Source organism: Aquarana catesbeiana, linkage group LG04 (genome assembly GCF_042186555.1).
Source record: "Aquarana catesbeiana isolate 2022-GZ linkage group LG04, ASM4218655v1, whole genome shotgun sequence".
Classification (NCBI taxonomy): domain Eukaryota; kingdom Metazoa; phylum Chordata; class Amphibia; order Anura; family Ranidae; genus Aquarana; species Aquarana catesbeiana.
In genome coordinates, this window is record NC_133327.1 from 182,031,359 (window position 1) to 182,050,029 (window position 18,671).

Below are 18,671 nucleotides of genomic sequence, written 5' to 3' on the forward strand. Positions count from 1 at the left end.
AGCATTTCATTTAAAAAGAACTGCTCCTGAGTCCTGATAAAACAGAGAGAGAGAGCGCGCAAGAGCTTAAATGCTGGCTCTGTGCCATACAACCTCAAATGATCCCAATAGAAGTGAACTAAATGAAATATCCTCTCTATTCCAGTAGCACACACAATGCAGATCATTACTGGAGACAAAAGAAAAGCTGCGTTTACTCGTGCTATCCAAATGTGGTTGGAAAATGTATTGACTGTTATCATCTGTGACATGTCTGAAAAATAAAATCTTTCAGTTTATGAAATTATATACATGTAAACATAGTAAAAGTGAATTGCAGAGTGCATGCCAATTGTGGGGCCAGGATAACCTGAGTCACAAAGTTTGTGATGAGCTTACTTATAGAAATATTTTAGAGGAGGCGCTGAGGTTGATTTACTAAAGGCAAGTTGACTGTACACTTTACAAGGAAAGTTGCACGGCGATTTTCCCCAGAGCTTAGTGATTGTGGTGAAAATTTACTGTCAGGTCAGATGGACTAACAGGCTTGAGTCTTCCCATCTAAGACATCTGGGACCAGCTGGTACATATCCAGGGTGGTCTTCCTACACATGGGATCTCAGTTTTGTGTGAAATGATTCTTAAATCTTACAAATTTGAAATCAATGTTAATGGCATTACAAAATTTAGTGCAGTTATTCTATATGGGAGTAAACGAACCTTCTGACCTCCAGGTCTTTCTTACCTTTCCTCCTTTTAGGGCACTTATGTGGAATTAAGGAATTTTAGGTATTCCTGAGAAATTGTGGTTTCAGGGGTTTTTTTAAATCAATTTGTTTATGAAAAATAAGAAAGTAAAAATTATAAGCATGTACCCAAATATGTATAAAATTCAGTGGTGCCACTGCACATCTATCAGAAAGAAAATGGGCTCGGGTGTGCAGGGAAGTCTGTAGTACATATATATATATACACAGTTGTGCTCATAAGTTTGCATACCTTGGCAGAATTTATGATTTCTTGGCTATTTTTCAGAGAATATAAATAACACAAAAACTTTTCCTTCTCTCATGGTTAGTGTTTGGTTGAAGCCATTTATTATCAATCAACTGTGTTTACTCTTTTTAAATCATAATGGCAAGTGGCAACAGAAACTACCCAAATTACCCTGATCAAAAGTTTACATACCCCAGTTCTTAATACCGTGTATTGCCCCCTTTAACATCAATGACAGCTTGAAGTCTTTTGTGGTATTTGTGGATGAGGCTCTTTATCTTCTCAGATGGTAAAGCTGCCCATTCCTCTTGGCAAAAAGCCTCCAGTTCCTGTAAATTCTTGGGCTGTCTTGAATGAGCTGCACAATTGCGATCTCCCCAGAGTGGCTCAATGATATTGAGGTCAGGAGACTGAGATGGCCACTCCAGAATCTTCATTTTATTCTGCTGTGGCCAATGACAGGTTGACTTGGCCTTGTGTTTTGGATCATTGTCTTGTTGGAATGTCCAAATACGTCCATGTGCAGCTTCCTGGCTGATGAATGCAAATGTTCCTCCAGTATTTTTTGATAACATACTGCATTCATCTTGCAAACAATTTTGACCAAATTTCCTGTGACTCTAGGTTTTTCTTTGCATCCCGAACAATTTTCCTGGCATTTGTGGCTGAAATTTTAGTTGGTCTACCTGACCGTGGTTTGGTTTCAACAGAACCCCTCATTTTTCACTTCTTGATTAGAGTTTGAACACTGCTGATTGGCATGCTCAATTCCTTGGATATCTTTTTATATCCCTTTCCTGTTTTATACAGAATCCAGAAACGTCAGTGCAGTACTGGATGAAAGATGCAAAGGTCTGTCAAGAGTCCAGAAACTCATTGACCTTTTATACACACACACACACACACTAATTACAAGCAAACAGATCACAGGTGAGGATGGTTACCTTTAATAGCCATTTAAATCCCTTTGTGTCAACTTGGACAAAATGGCCAAGAAATCAAAAATTCTGCCAGGGTATGTAAACTTATGAGCACAACTGTAATTGTCCAGATATAGACTGGGCAGAAGGAACCGCGCATTTGTCTAAGGTTCGCCATTTCCTAAATGTCTTGCAGGATAATTTCATGGGTCAGTTGGTGAATGCACCAACAAGAGAACTGGACCTACTGATTACAAACAATACAGACCTTATAGTGGATGTGGAAATACAGGGTAACATAGGAAACAGGGACCGCAGGTCAATTAGATACAGTATAAATCACAGAAATAAGAAGCACAAGGGTATTACAAGGACACTGAATTTCAAAAGAGCCAACTTCCCTAAACAGCATTCTTTGCTAGATGGTATTAAATGGGATAATATCCTGGGAACAAAGAACGCAGAGGAAAAATGGGAGTGCTTTAAGAGCATGCTAAATAAAAGTTATTGGCCAGTGCATTCCAAGGGGAAATAAGTTTAAAGGAGCTAAAATGAATCCTGGGTGGCTAAACTCCAACATAAAAATGCACATAAAAGCAAGAGAAAATGCCTTTAAAAATACAAGGCTGAGGGGTCATTGTCAGCATTTCAACGATACAAAGAATGCAATAAGACATGTAAGCGCATAATCAGGGCAGCTAAAATAGACTACAAAAGGCACATAGTGGAGGAGAGTAAAAAAAAACAAAAAAACAAGAAATTCTTTAAATATATATAAACAGTAAGAAAGTGAGGCCAGAACATATTGGCCCCATAAAAGATGATGAAGGAAATTTGGTTACAAAAGACAAAGAGAAGGCAAAGGTTTTAAATGCATTATTCTCCTCAGTTTTCACAAAGGAAACAAGGGGATATAGTAACCAAGACTTTAATGATAATAACACGTCACAGAATGCACCCTCATGGCTAACAAAAGACAGTATCAGAAATAGACTTAAAAAACTTAGCATAAATAAGTTACCAGGACCAGATGGCTTATACCCGCGGGTCCTTAAGGAACTCAGCCGGGTGATAGCTAGACCATTGTTCCTAATTTTTATGGACAGCTTACTGACTGGAATGGTACCATCTGATTGGAGAAAAGCCAACGTAGTACCAATATTTAAAAAAGGGCTAAGATATCCCTGGAAACTACAGAACAGTCAGCCTAACATTGATAGTATGTAAGCTAATGGAGGGGATGATAAGGGACTATATCCAAGATTTTAGTAATAAAAACAGTATCATTAGTGATAATCGGCATGGATTCATGAAGAATCGTTCTTGCCAGACCGATCTATTAACATTCTATGAAGAAGTGAGCTGCCATCTAGGTAAAGGAAGGCCTGTGGAACCATAGGGTCAGTACCTGGATTGAAAACTGGCTACAGGGGCAGGTCCAAAGAGTGGTGATAAATAGCAAATACTCAGAATGGTCTGGTGTGGTAAGCGGGTCCCCCAAGGATCTGTCCTGGGACCAATTCTGTTTAATTTATTCATAAACAACATAGAGGATGGGATAAATGACTCAATCTCAATATTTGCAGATGGTACAGGGCAAAAACTTCAACGTGGGATGTGGAAACTGTACAAGAAGACCTAAATAAAATGATGGGGTGGGCAACTACATGACAAATGAGGTTTAATGTTGAAAAATGTAAAGTAATGCATTTGGGTGCCAAAAATGTAAGTTACTCACTAGGGGGAGAACCTCTGGGGGAATCTAGGATGGAAAATGACCTGGAGGTCCTAGTAGATGACAGGCTTAGCAATGGCATGCAATGCCAAGCTGCTGCAAACAAATCCAACAGAATATCTGCATGCATTAAAAAGGGGATTCACTCCTGAGATAAAATGATAATTCTCCCACTCTACAAGACTCTGGTCTGGCCGCATCTTGACTATGCCGACCAGTTCTGGGCACCAGTCCTCGGGAAGGAAGTGCTGGAACTGGAGAGAGTCCAGAGAAGGGCAACAAAGCTAATAAAGGGACTAGAGGATCTCAGCTATGGGGAAAGACTACAAGCATTAAACTTATTCTCCCTGGAGAGGAGACGCTTGAGAGGGGATATAATAGTGATGTACAAATACTGTACTGGTGACCCTAGCATAGGGGAAAAAACTTTCAAATTCACTGAAATTGGATGAGAAGCAGTTTAACCTTAAGCTGCATAGAGGGTACTTTACTGTCAGAGCGGTAAGGATGTGGAATTCTCTTTCACAAGCAGTGGTATCAGCGGGGAGCATCAATAGTTTCAAAAACTATTAGATGGGCACCTTAACGATCACAACATACAGGGATATACAGTATACTATTGACATAAATACAAGCACACTCACACACACACCACAGGTTGAACTGGATGGACTGGTGTCTTTTATCAACCAACTGTGTCAAAAAAGAGTACCTGTCACTACCTATTGCTATCATAGGGGATATTTACATTCCCTGAGATAACAATAAAAATGATTAAAAAAAAATGAAAGGAACAGTTTAAACATAAGATAAAAAAGCAAAAAAATAATAAAGAAAAAAAAAAAGCACCCCTGTCCCCCCCTGCTCTCGCGCTAAGGCGAACGCAAGCGTCGGTCTGGCGTCAAATGTAAACAGCAATTGCACCATGCATGTGAGGTATCACCGCGAAGGTCAGATCGAGGGCAGTAATTTTAACAGTAGACCTCCTCTGTAAATCTAAAGTGGTAAACTGTAAAGGCTTTTAAAGCATGTCATGTTTGGTATCCATGTACTCAGCCTAAGATCATCTTTTTTATTTCATCAAACATTTGGGCGATATAGTGTGTTTTAGTGCATTAAAATTTTAAAAAGTGTATTTTTTCCCCAAAAAATGCGTTTGAAAAATCACTGCGCAAATACTGTGTGAAAAAAAAAATGAAACACCCACCATTTTAATCTGTAGGGCATTTGCTTTAAAAAAATATATAATGTTTGGGGGTTCAAAGTAATTTTCTTGCAAAAAAAAATTATTTTTTCATGTAAACAAAAAGTGTCAGAAAGGGCTTTGTCTTCAAGTGGTTAGAAGAGTGGGTGATGTGTGACATAAGCTCCTAAATGTTGTGCATAAAATGCCAGGACAGTTCAAAACCCCCCCAAATGACCCCATTTTGGAAAGTAGACACCCCAAGCTATTTGCTGAGAGGCATGTCGAGTCCATGGTATATTTTATATTTTGACACAAGTTGCGGGAAACCAAGCACCGCCTTCAGGCTTTCTAAGGGCGTAAATTTTTGATTTCACTCTTCACTGCCTATCACAGTTTCGGAGGCCATGGAATGCCCAGGGGGTACAAACCCCCCCCCCCCTCCAAATGACCCTATTTTGGAAAGTAGACACCCCAAGCTATTTGCTGAGAGGTATAGTGAGTATTTTGCATACCTCACTTTTTGTCACAAAGTTTTGAAAATTGAAAAAAGAAAAAAAAAATGTTTTTCTTGTTTTTCTTCATTTTCAAAAACAAATGAGAGCTGCAAAATACTCACCATGCCTCTCAGCAAATAGCTTGGGGTGTCTACTTTGCAAAATGGGGTCATTTCGGGGGGTTTTGTGCCATCTGGGCATTTTATGGCCTTCAAAACTGTGATAGGTAGTCAGGAGTAAAATCAAAAATTTACGCCCTTAGAAATCCTGAAGGCGGTGATTGGTTTTCGGGGCCCCGTACACAGCTAGGCTCCCACACATGTGGTATCCCCGTACTCAGGAGAAGCAGCTGAATGTATTTTGGGGTGCAATTCCACATATGCCCATGGCCTGTGTGAGCAATATATCATTTAGTGACAACTTTTTGTAATTTTTTTTTTGTGTCATTATTCAATCACTTGGGACAAAAAAAATTAATATTCAATGGGCTCAACATGCCTCTCAGCAATTTCCTTGGGGTGTCTACTTTCCAAAATGGGGTCATTTGGGAGGGTTTTGTACTGCCCTGCCATTTTAGCACCTCAAGAAATGACATAGGCAGTCATAAACTAAAAGCTGTGTAAATTCCAGAAAATGTACCCTAGTTTGTAGACGCTATAACGTTTGCGCAAACCAATAAATATACGCTTATTGACATTTTTTTTACCAAAGACATGTGACTGAATACATTTTGGCCTAAATGTATGACTAAAATTGAGTTTATTGGATTTTTTTTATAACAAAAAGTAGAAAATATCATTTTTTTTCAAAATTTTCGGTCTTTTTCCATTTATAGCGCAAAAAATAAAAACCGCAGAGGTGATAAAATACCATCAAAAGAAAGCTCTATTTGTGGGAAGAAAAGGACGCAAATTTCGTTTGGGTACAGCATTGCATGACCGCGCAATTAGCAGTTAAAACGATGCAGTGCCAAATTGTAAAAAGTGCTCTGGTCAGGAAGGGGGTAAATCCTTCCAGGGCTGAAGAGGTTAAAAAAGCATGGCAGTAGCAATCTGGGGGTTGTCAGTGTTAGGTTAATGACACCCCAAGCGCAATGTGTTTGCCTGCACTGGATCGCTGTAGCATGTGATCCAGTTGCATTGCATTTTTTACAGTAGTGCATGCACTACTTTTGGCATGGTTCAGCTCTTTCCTGTGTGATTCCTGGTGTGAACCAGCCCTTAGGACAGAATCTGTTTATCTGTTAGCAGGATACATGATTTGTGTTTTGGACAAATATACCTGGCATATTCAAATAAATTGGCAAATTAATGAATTGTCATATACTGTATATTACTTAAATCTTTGTAAAAATAAATAAAGGCAGAAAATATTTCCTCATATACAGTATGGTCAGCATTATATTTAAATTCCTGTACTGTCATGCTATTGTGACTTCCCAACGTTGAACTTGTTTTAAGGATCTTGAATAATATTTGTACTTATTCTGCATGGATTTTACTTTAAAAATTTCCTGAAATGGTAGTCATCTTGGTACATGCGTGCAAATGAGATAAACAGGATTTTCCTTTTTTTTTCTCTTTAGCAAAACAGGCTAAAATGTTTTCCTTATGATCTGTAAATTATTAAATGCTTTTTCTAAATACAGGCACCTCGGCTACCAGTTAAGGTCAGCTTTGTACAGACAAAGCTAAAGTGGGTTGGCATGCAAATCAAAAGAGTAGAAAAAAAAAGATAATCAGATTGTGATTAAAGTACAAAATCCCCTCAGCCCCTCTCCCTAGCCTCCTCAATAAACCCACCACCAGTTGAAATTTACCCCTATAATGATTGCGACCTCCTACACTTTCTGCAGCCCTATTAGTGAAACTCTTGTGCTGGACAGCCCGAACCTGTGCTCTAATGTCCCATAGTTATTAATTGGACAGTCCACCTTCAATACAGGTTTGCCCCTTTCAAGTCTATGGGAGTTTAGTGCACAGGCAGGACAGTTAAATGTATTGAGGGGACTAGAGAGGGTGGCTGGGGGTAATTTGTAACAAGACTGAACTTCTACTTAACTCTATTCTGCACCTTAGTGCCAATATGTGGCATGTTTGCAGGTGTCTGGTGGGATCTTCTAATGTTAGAATGTAGATCAGACTCTCAACCGAGAATCAGCATGTTTGTTTGACTGAAGAAACACCTTGTAAAGTATATGAAAAAAAAAAAACTCTAGTTTCATACTAATTTGATAAATAAGTTGTTTGAATAATGACAGAACCTCTGTAAAGCTTAACTTGGGTCAAACTTCGAAATACGTTTTTTATATAGGCAGGCGTTTACTATTCTACCGCCTGAAATATTTTTTATTCTGTTCAGCTAATTGTATGATTTACACAGTCCTTCATTGCTGCATAGCCAGGAGAGTGAGACTACAACGGTGTTACCTTCTCTTGATGCTATGTTAGGATGACACTGTTGTGCAATGCAGCAGAAACTAATTGTTTTACAGCGCTTGCCCACTTATATTTGTTTGAGATGGGAAACCCAGGAGATTGTCCATTCAGTTCATTGAGATAAATAACCTGTTACAGGTGTAGTTGGTGAATTTAGAAATTATGATTGTTATCTCATAATATCTAATTCAGCTCCTTAGAGAAGTGAAACGCTGCTTGGGCATCAAGTGGATGTTGGGGGATCGTCTTTGGATAAATTCAATAAACCTAAGTTTGCTAGTTTGCTTTTATGTGAGCAGCTCTCCTTTCCTCTCTATGGATTATACAAGCATTACATATACAAGTGTTACAATATACAGTATATAAAGTAGCTCACAAAAGTAAATACACCCCTCACGTTTTTGTAAATATTTTATTATATCTTTTCATGTGACAACACCGAAGAAATGACACTTTGCTATAATGTAAAGTAGTGAGTGTACAGCTTGTATAACAGTGTAAATTTGCTGTCCTCTCAAAATAACTCAACACACAGCCATTAATGTCTAAACCGCTGGCAACAAAAGTGAGTACACCCCAAAGTGAAAATGTCCAAATTGGGCCCAAAGTTTCAATATTTTGTGTGGTCACCATTATTTTCCAGCACTGCCTTAACCCTCTTGGGCATGGAGTTCACCAGAGCTTCACAGGTTGCCACTGGAGTCTTCTTCCACTCCTCCATCATGGAGTTGGTGGATGTTAGAGACCTTGCGCTCATCCAACTTTCATTTGAGGATGCCCTACAGATGCTCAATATGGTTAAGGTCTGGAGACATGCTTGGCCAGTCCATCACCTTTATCCTCAGCTTCTTTAGCAAGTTATTTTGAGGGGACAGCAAATTTACACAGTTATACAAGCTGTACACTCACTACTTTACATTGTAGCAAAGTGTCATTTCTTCAGTGTTGTCACATGAAAAGATATAATAAAATATTTACAAAAATGTGAGGGGTGTACTCACTTATGTGAGATACTGTATATTTTTGGTGGCTACAAATAATGTAACTCCTGTATATGTGGTTTGGGAGCGTACACTGAACTTCACATATGCCATAGGCACTGTACACAAAACAAAAATTGGTAAAGGGGATGATAATTGTTTTGGCAAGTCTCTACTGGTAAAAAACTCCACTGCCTGGATTAAGTTCTGCTTTAAGGAAATATTTTTCCAGAATATATTTACACCTGGTCTTAGTGTGTTTATTGTGTGCCCTTATTATTCACTTTTTTAGAACCGCCAGATGAAATGAAGGTCAGGAGTCATAGCACAGAACCCTTACCAAAGCTGGAAAACAAAGAACGATCTAGTCACCATTCCTCACCATCCTCCAGAGAGACGATGAAAGCTCAGGAATGGGATGGAACTCCGGGCCCAAATCATGTTTCCAGCAGACTTGGAAGATCGTCTGTCAGTCCAACCATGTTAGCAGGAAGCAATAGCTCTGGTAAGAAATGTACTTTCTAACAAAAGATATTCTATATTCATGCATCGGTAAATATAATATATTTTAATTTACATTGTTACAAATAATTACATATGAAGTGCCATCATAATCTCTAGTGCTTTACAGCAATGTACATGCACTAGTAACAATATAGGACAATACCTATAAGAAAATTAAAGCTGAACCACAGGAAAATGGATAAATACACAAATGAGATACAATATGGGAGCTGTTTTACCTGCCAAATTATTTGTATTTTTGCCCACCCAACATTTACACTGGCAGGTAATGAGACCTGATTTTTTTTGCTGCAGTTCAGTAACACTTACAGGTTTCCTTCCCATCCCCACCCTGTGACTGGACAGTAAAAGGAGAAGCAGCAGACTGATGAGCATTAATAATGGGCCAAACACCCCCCTGTTCGGTTTGCAGCAGAACTCCCAAACAGGGGAAATGTTCTAATCCGAACGGCAAACCCCATTGAAGTCTATGGGAGCCTGAACAGAAAAAATCAAAAGTGCCCATTTTGAAGGCTTATATGCAAGTAATTGGCCATAAAAGGGGAATGGGGTTCTGGGTACTGCCCTAGGGGACATGTATCAACAAACATTTTTTTTAACAATAGTTTTTTCGGGAGCACTGATTTGAATTATGCTTAAAGTGCAACAATAAAAAAGAAAAATTCCTTTAAATATAGTGCCTGTCAAATCCCATTTAAAATGACTTGCGGTTACAATTGCCGGTACCCGGCTATTGAAAAAAAAAGAAAAGAAGCAAAGGGTGTGCTGCCCCCCGCCCCCAGTCCATAACAGGCCCTTCAGGTCTGCTATGGATTTTAGGGGGAACTCCATGCCAAAATGTAAAATAAAAAAAAATGGGGTCCCCCCAAAATCCATACCAGACTCTTATCCAAGCATGCAGCCTGGCAGGTCAGGAAAGAGGAGGGGACAAGCAAGCGCACCCTCCCTCCTTAACCATACTAGGCCACATTCCCTCAACATGGGGGGTGGAGCTTCTGGGCAGGAGCCCCGATAACCCTGGGCTATGGTTGTCGGGGTCTGTGGGCAGGGGGCTTATCGGAATCTGGAAGCCCCTTTAACAAAGGGGCCCCCAGATTCCGCCCCCTGTGTGAATGGGTATTGGGTACATCGTACCCCTACCCATTTACCAAAAAAGTGTCAGAGCAGAGCCCCCCCAAAACACCCACCCCCCCATGTTGAGGGCATGTGGCCTGGTATGGGGGGGCGCCTGCCAGGCTGCATCCTCGGATAAGGTTCTGGTATGGATATTGATGAGGCACGCAATTTTTTTTCTTTTCCATTTTGGTGTGGGGTTCCCCTTAAAGTCCTTACCAGACCCCATCACTTTGCTCTCTCTTTCTATGAACATGCTACTTGCACTGCAGCACAACTAATAGGCTCCATGTGCTGCTTTACCCTCCCCTAGTCTAGGCTCTGTTATACAGTGGACTGCAAGAGGCTAATTCAGATACTTACACTACTTGTGTTTTATATATATATGCTAGAGTTCAGCTATAGATTAAAGTTCTAAATTAAATGTAATCTCATAAAGTTTCCAAAATTACAGTGAAACACTTATGTGCTAATGGTAAAAAGCAAGGTGACTCTGGTTGAACTGTACCAAACTAAACTTTGATGGAATGCCAAGCTAGCAGAATTTCTGACAGCACAATTGCAATGCTACCTAGATATCAGTTGCTATTTGCTTAATTGATTTGTTGCCTAGGGTGGCTGTTTTGTTTAAAAACAGATCTAGAAATTGATTATAAAATACTCAAATGTGGAAAATAATTAACTCATTAAGTTTGACCAGGCAACACAGAATCCAACCATCGTGAGCTTCTGCCTCCTTAATTGAACCTGCATAGAATGAAATGCCTTTGACCTGTACCCCTAACCACCCTGCATATCAGCTGCAGACACTTTCGAATTGGATTCATGACAGGGTTATTCGTGGTAGAGTAGCCTGTCCTGCACCATGCTATATAAAACAGAGACAAATAGACCAAAAGTTTTAGGGTCATATGCCTCATCTCAGAGGCCAGGAGCCTATTTAGAAATCATGCTGCCCTAGGAACATCTGAACTCATGCCATTATTTTAGCAAACATGAATGCTAGGATATGCTATAGTGCATGTATGCTTTATGATTTATATTCAAAGCTACTTTCTAAATATGCAGGCTAAAAAATGAGGAAGGAAATGTCATCATCTTTACTGAACTATACGGAGTCTTCTGTACCTCTGTTTAAGGGGGAAGGGGGTCATGTGAGATCCCAAGGGGATCCTCCGGATCCTCAGCCTATGCAGGTGGGAGCTTAAGGCACTATTTCCTGAATTCATAAATCTTAAATGCCTCCACCCATAAGGGGGCATATTAAGATAAGGGGATCTTCCTCCTAGGGTAACTTTTTCCCAATCACACATACACATTCTGTATCCAAAGAAGCTCAGATCCAGTCCTGAAAGCAATTTAATTTCTTAATTATGAATTTGACAGATTACAGGACAGGCTTTGACAGCTTCTCAAGCTAGAAGTTGCTGGGTGGCACAGTATTCAGAAGCATCACACATAACTTCTTCTGAAGCTCAGTAGCCACAAAACTGGAGAATCTACTGTTGTACTGTCTAGTGATAAATCTACCAAAAAACTGATTAATCTAGTATGGCCTCCAGGCACATAGCTTGCTCAAATAAGTACACACCCCTAAACCTGGGTTCCAATCCTGGGGCCTTTCACAGCAAGCACTAGGCCTGCTCACAGGGGAGCCTCCATTTAGCTTAGGACCTTTATCCTCTACAGAGAGAAGCTTGAAGGCAGCCTATCTCTAAAAGGGAGGGTTTACAAAGGCTACCTAGACACTGGTGATTTAAACCAGTGCAAATTGCAGTGCCAAATATCTTCTGATTCCTGTTGTGGCTATGAGCAGCTATGTGAGACCACTGGTCCCATTCACCATAATGACAGGTTGCCAGCAGCTGCAGCTGTTTGCCGCTGTCTACACAGCCAGCAATTACCTACGGTAATAAACTAAGGTAATCATTGGCTGTGTGGGGAGCCGTGAATAGCTGCGACCACCTGTGACCTAGTCGTTCACAGCCGCAGCAGGAATTAGAAGATTGATGGTGTGACTATAGTCTAAGGCTTGGTTTATACTGGGGCGACCTGTGACTTAGTCACCTGATAAGTCGCGCTCCATTCAGTGACTTAGAAAAAAAGGTTCCTGTACTACTTGGGGGCCTCTTCAGAACGGCTTGCATTGACTTCTATTACAGAAGTTGTTTGCAAGCCACGCTGAAGTCACGCTGTGTGGGGCGGCTTTAGAGTCGGGCAGATTTGAAGCCGCCCCAGTGTGAACCGAGAATTAGCATCCTTCTCGAACAGGTCTCAGCTGTTTTTTCAAAGCCTGTTCTAACTTACCGATTACAAGCTAAGGTTTGGCCAGCTGACAAGACAAGCAAGATGCCCTACACCACACCCCTGACAACTGAGTGACTGCCAGGTAATTCAAATACAACAAGCCCTGAGCATTATGTTCCAAGGGTGGCACAAATGTAAAAACAAACAGCAGGGGCTGGGAAAAACACATCTCCATTATATACTCTATACCTCAGTCCTTATCAGCCTTCCAGACACTTTAACAAAAGTTAACAAAGCAGAGAAAGTTTGTAATAAAGGTCTGTTACACTAAGTATGGGTTTCAGTTAATGCATACAGAAGGTGAGTGATAAGGGTATGACAGTAATAATTACATCCCCCTGACCTTATAGACCTATTAGCAGTTAAACCCATATAGATTAATTTAATAAAGGCAAAGAGACTGTTTACTTTGGAAAGAAATGCCCTAGAGGTTGGTGAATGAGGCAATGCTCTGTTGACTTCCATATTCAAATCATGTGCAAGCAAAATGTTGTTTTCCCTTGAACATTGTTGGATATTGGAAACTTTACCACATTAAATAAGATCTGGGGAAACGTCCCTTGCAAAGTGAGCAGCCTATTTGCCTTTAGTAAATCAACCCCATTCGACTATGCTGTATTGCTGTGTGTTGACAAATCGCTTATGCTTAAGATATATATATATATATATATATATATATATATATATATATATATATATATATATATATATATATATATATATATATATATATATATCTCTTATCATTTATTATTGACAAGGATTTGCACTTGACTTTGACTTTCTAATGTCACTGATACTGTCTACCTGCTGATATTTTACTTTCACAGAAATGAAAATCAGCTGCAAATTAGGTCGATCAGCCTCCACGTCAGGTGTGCCTCTTCCTTCAGTAACCCCCCTCAGGCAAGCCCATGAACAACTACAGAGCCAGGTACCACCGTTACCCAGTAGTGAATGACGTCATCTGATTCTACATGCCAAATACTTTCCACTTCTCTGTCTGTCATCTGTTGCCGTCCGCTCTGTGTGTCTGTCCTCGTACAGTCTACTCTGTGTCTGCCATTAGTCAACAAAGTCATCCACCGCTCTGTCCACGGAGGAGCTTTGTCTTTCTGTTTCTTCAATTCCTGTGTTGACCCAGACTTAACTCATTCTGTAATTTGATTGTAACATTTTACTATTTGTACTTTCTTAATTATTTTATTTTTTTACATGGTGTGCACATTTTTACTGTTGAGAGAAAAATTTATCATGTTTTGATAAATTTCACAACCTTGTGTTTTTCGTGTAGAGATGAATGTCTTGCCTACTGTGGTAAATGCATTGTTAATTTGTACATATCTTTTCAAATTCCCCCCAGTATATTGTAAAATGTGTGACTGTTTTTACATTTACTTGGTTCCTGGTGCATGTTTATGATACACAGTAAAGTTCACGATCTATACAGAATACTTGCACAGCCATCATTCCCATCCATAGAAATGGCAGCTACCCAAATGTAAGCCTTGTGACATAAAATAATAAAAAATAAACAAATAAACAAATAAACATAGACTGTTTATGCTATACACTGTTCAATATTATCCCTACATGTGCCAGAGTATGGTGTCATTTGGGAGATACCCCTGGCAGTTTGGGGGTTAAGCTGAGCCCTTTCTTTTGCCAAAAATGATAATGGTGACTTGTAAGTGTTTGTGCATGAAAATTCCTACCTATATCATCATCTTTAAAATATGAATAAAAGCAGTATCTAAATACTTTAACTCAGTTGTGGTGTACTGATATATTTCCGTACTGTGCATTGGGTGTCTTTTATTTGAACTGCAAATCTTAAGAAATAATAATGTGAAACTGTTCATGTTTTTTTTTCACTTCCAATGAAATATAAACAAATCACTTGGAATAAAATAAGTAGTGTAGGCAACTGTGATCAAACCTCAAAAGTAAAAGGGACCAGCACTTGCAATCCACTACACATTTGTCACTCCTGCCAAATACACTTGCCAAAACCTGGTACTTTTTCTTTGTAGGTTTGAGGATCTTTAATCGCAGAGATATTTTAGGCATACAGCCTTTTTTAATCTGCGAAAAAAGTGCATGTGAAAAACACTCAAAAAAGTGCACTCAATGGTGTGTCTCTTGTCCACCCCCTGAAGGAGTAGGACCTTACCTTGACCCCCTGGAACGCAAGGCTCCTTACATGGGCAAGGCTCAACTTGGTCCAACTAGACAAAAGACCTGGCAGATCCCTCTTCTCATGGTCGGCCAAAGCTAGGTGAGGGGCTCTCCCAAAAATGGAACCCAACCACCCCCAGGTATAGGGGAGGAAGGAACCTGATAGACACACATCCTCCTTTAGGGTAGGCCCGAGGACCCACACCCTCCATCCTAGTGAGACAAAGAAACACAGACAAAAGTGCAGTAACAAATGTGAAGAAGAAAATCATTTAAATAAATAAGTGCCCATGCTAGTGCATAGGCTAGGCCCTGAGGCCGGGTAACAAAAATTGCCCTGGACTTAGCCAAAAGGCCTTGTCCAAAGAGGCGCAGTGCAGAAAAAGCTTTAGTACCGTGGCCATGTGCGCCTTCTCACAGTGGGTTTCCCACGCCCAAGTGATTCTAATAACACCCCAGCAGCGACCAACTCCCAGGGGGCACAGCACTGCGGATACTCAGCTGTCCCAGCATATGGCCAGACAAGGTAGACCCATTAAAATCAGGAGGCACTTGGCACCTCCAGTCTCTGGGGAATTACTCCCATGCCCCGCATCCCGTGGACGCTCCAGTTTCTGTTTCAGCCAGTACTAGCCTTCAAAGCCCCGTCACACCCGCAGGAACACTATACAGCCAGCCATTCCTGCCAAAAGGCCAGAATAGCTGCACAGCACCCCTACTGGACACTAATAAGAACAGATACTACACTTGATCTTAGCCCAAAGGCTGAGAAGCCTATAGGATGTATGCTGCTCATTGTTCTGTCCCTCTGTTCCTAGGTTCTGGTAAGTGTATGCTTTTTTAGCATTTAAAGGATTCAGTTAAGGCTTTAGGTTAGTGAGAGGGGGCTACAGCTCTTGGGTCCGGCTTAAACCTAATAGATTGAAACATTTATTATTTGTCCACATATTAGAAGTACAGTATATCATACTTTTTGTAAGTCTAACTGCAGCCGAAATGTTTTATTCTTTTATTGTTTGACAGTGTGGGTAAGAGTCAGAATTTCTATCAGATTTTGACAGAAATCCTGTAGGGGATATTTCCCCTCACCTATTTTCCTGGTTACACTAGAAGAGAAAAGACATGGAAATCACAGAAAAACTGACAAAGATTCTAACTTTCCCCTGATTTATAAATAAATGTCCTTGCTGTGCAGTTTCTGTCCTAAACAGAGATATGTCCCATCATTGCCATCCTTGTGTCACTATCACAAGTAGTGAGGGTAAATATCCCAAATAAGGGTACAGACAGAAATAAAAACTTGTTCAAAAAAAAAAAAAGGCTGACATTTGCCATTATTGCTCTTTATGCAGCATGGCAGAAATGTGTAAACCATAGGAATGGATGGCTGAACAATGTATTAGTCATTAAGCAAGTAAACAGTAAAGTAAAGATATTACAACTGTACATCTAGAAATTGAAGATATGTCCTAATTCAATAATTTTGTCCTGGGATATATTTAATATGACATTTAGCAGATCCTCTATATTTGTAATCCTGGCCCTGTTGCACAGATTCTTGTTCTGATAGTCGCAGGGCTACTTGGGGAACCCTGCCAGATTATGATTCTCTGAAACATCAAAATGTGTGGCACAGCAAAAAAAGAAACACCTTATTGAGCTATTGTGTTCAGTGGCCAATTGCCTTAACATTGTATTGGTTGGTAAACTAAATGTTGTGAAATTCTCAGTTAATTTGAAGAACATGCACCAGTCTTCCCTTCATTTGTGTGAAGTTTTACACTGGATGTTTATGGAGGAATTTCCAAAAAGTTCATACCTAAGAGTATAACAACCACTTAATGCATAGAGTACAAATAATACTGAATAATACTAAAACTGAGAACTTCAACCGAATTTCACATAAACAGAATTTCAGTGGGTTGGAAAATGTTAACATGTTCCAATTCTTTTTCATTAAGCTAAGATTGTGCCTACATCTTACTGGCTATTAGGTGCTAGTCTGACGAGCAATGAATGTTGTATAGTGTGGGTTAATAATTTTTTACTCAGGACATTAATTGATAGCATTGTCCCTGTATGTGGTTGGGTGTACAGCCCTGCACATAAATCCACAGCATATTTTGTCTATGAAGGTTGATCTAAAACTTTTTTTTCTGACCTTGTGCCTGTAACAGCAACTTACAGTTTCTTGCTCTAAATCCCCTAGCCAATTGTTTTTTGTTTTCCATCTTCTGTCCTAATTGGACAATTATAGCTAATACCATCAAGTGTAATAAAGGTGATAGAGTGAAGCAGCTGCAGAGACAAGTCACAAGACCCTCTCTCTGGTCATGCAGCCTCTTTCAAGTAGTGATACTGTATACCACACCATCGTATCTACTAGAACCCTAGTTCCAAAAAAGTTGGGACGCTGTGTAAAATCCACATAAAAACAGATCTGCAAATCTCATAAACCCATATTTTATTCTCCATATAAAATAGAAAACATATCAAATGTTTAAACTGAGAAAACGAACAAATTTTGGGAAAAAATAAGGTAAATTGGAAAATGATGGTAGCAACATGTCTCAAAAAAGTTGGGATATGGTCATGTTTACCACGATGTAGCACCCCCTCTTCTTTTAACAACACTTTGTACACTTCTGGGATCTGAGGAGACCAGTTGATGGAGTTTTGGGAGGAATTTTGACCCATTCTTGCCTGATATTGGATTCTAACTGCTCAATAGTCCTGGGCCTTCTTTGTTATATGTTTTCATTTTAAGATGCGGCACATATTTTCAGTCAGTGAAAGGTCTGGACTGCAGGCAGGCCAATTTAAGCATTGGAACTCTTATACTATGAAGCCATGCTGTTCACATAGATGCAGTCTGTGGTTTAGCATTGTCCTGCTGAAATATGCAAGACCTTCCCAGAGAAAGACATTGGATGGGAGCATATGTTGCTCTAAAACCTGGATATATCTTACAGCACTGATGGTGCCTTTTCAGATGTTCAAACTGCCCATTCCATAGGCACTAATGCAAACCCATAACATCAGAGAGCAGATTTTTGAACTAAGCACTGATAAGCTGGAAGATCACTCTCCTCTTTAGTTTGGAAGACGTGGCGTCCATGGTTGCCCAAAACAATGTCAAATTCCAAATTGTCTGACCACAGGACAGTTTTAGATTTTGCAACAGACCATTTTAAATGAAATTTGGGCCAGAGAAGACAGCAACATTCCTTGATCATGTTCAGTTTTAGATTTTGCAACAGACCATTTTAAATGAACTTTGGCTCAGGGAAGACAGCGACATTCCTTGATCATGTTCAGATATGGCTTTTCCTTACATGATAGAGATTTTTCCTTGCTTGTATGGATGGCACAGCGAACTGTGTTCACAGACAGTGAACTCTGGAAATATTTCTGAGCCAATGCAGTCCATCACAAAATCCTGTCTGTTTTTAATGCAGTGCCAAACGAGGACCTGAAACGCATGGGCATCAAAAATTGCATTTCTCCCTTGTACCTTGCGCACAGAGATTTCTTTAGATTCTCATAATCTTTTGTTATAATGTACTGTAGATGATGATATTTTCAATTTTACATTGAGGAACATTGTTCAGAAATTGTTCAACAATTTTCACAGATTGGTGAACCACTGTCCAGTGGTAAGACACTCGGGCTCTCTAAGATGCTCTTTTTTTACCCAATCATGTTTCTGACCTGTTGCAAATTTATATAATTCATTTTTTGTTACTACCACCTTCTTTACCAGCTTTTTGTTGCCCTGTCTCAACTCTTTTTCAGACATGTTGCTGCCAATAATGTCAAA

The 18,671-nt window shown here is 39.8% G+C and overlaps 1 protein-coding gene and 1 pseudogene across 2 annotated transcripts in view; one reads left to right on the plus strand and one right to left on the minus strand.

Moving 5' to 3' along the window:
• NYAP2 (neuronal tyrosine-phosphorylated phosphoinositide-3-kinase adaptor 2) overlaps positions 1 to 18,671 on the plus strand; it is a 259,118-nt gene that overhangs the window by 228,533 nt on the left and 11,914 nt on the right. For both annotated transcript variants that reach the window (XM_073625971.1, XM_073625972.1), the window contains exons 4-5: positions 9,021 to 9,233; positions 13,504 to 13,607. In XM_073625971.1, the coding sequence (XP_073482072.1) occupies positions 9,021 to 9,233; positions 13,504 to 13,607 (317 nt within the window). The remainder of the gene's footprint in view (positions 1 to 9,020; positions 9,234 to 13,503; positions 13,608 to 18,671) is intronic.
• Positions 15,539 to 15,628, minus strand: LOC141141964 (U2 spliceosomal RNA; annotated as a pseudogene).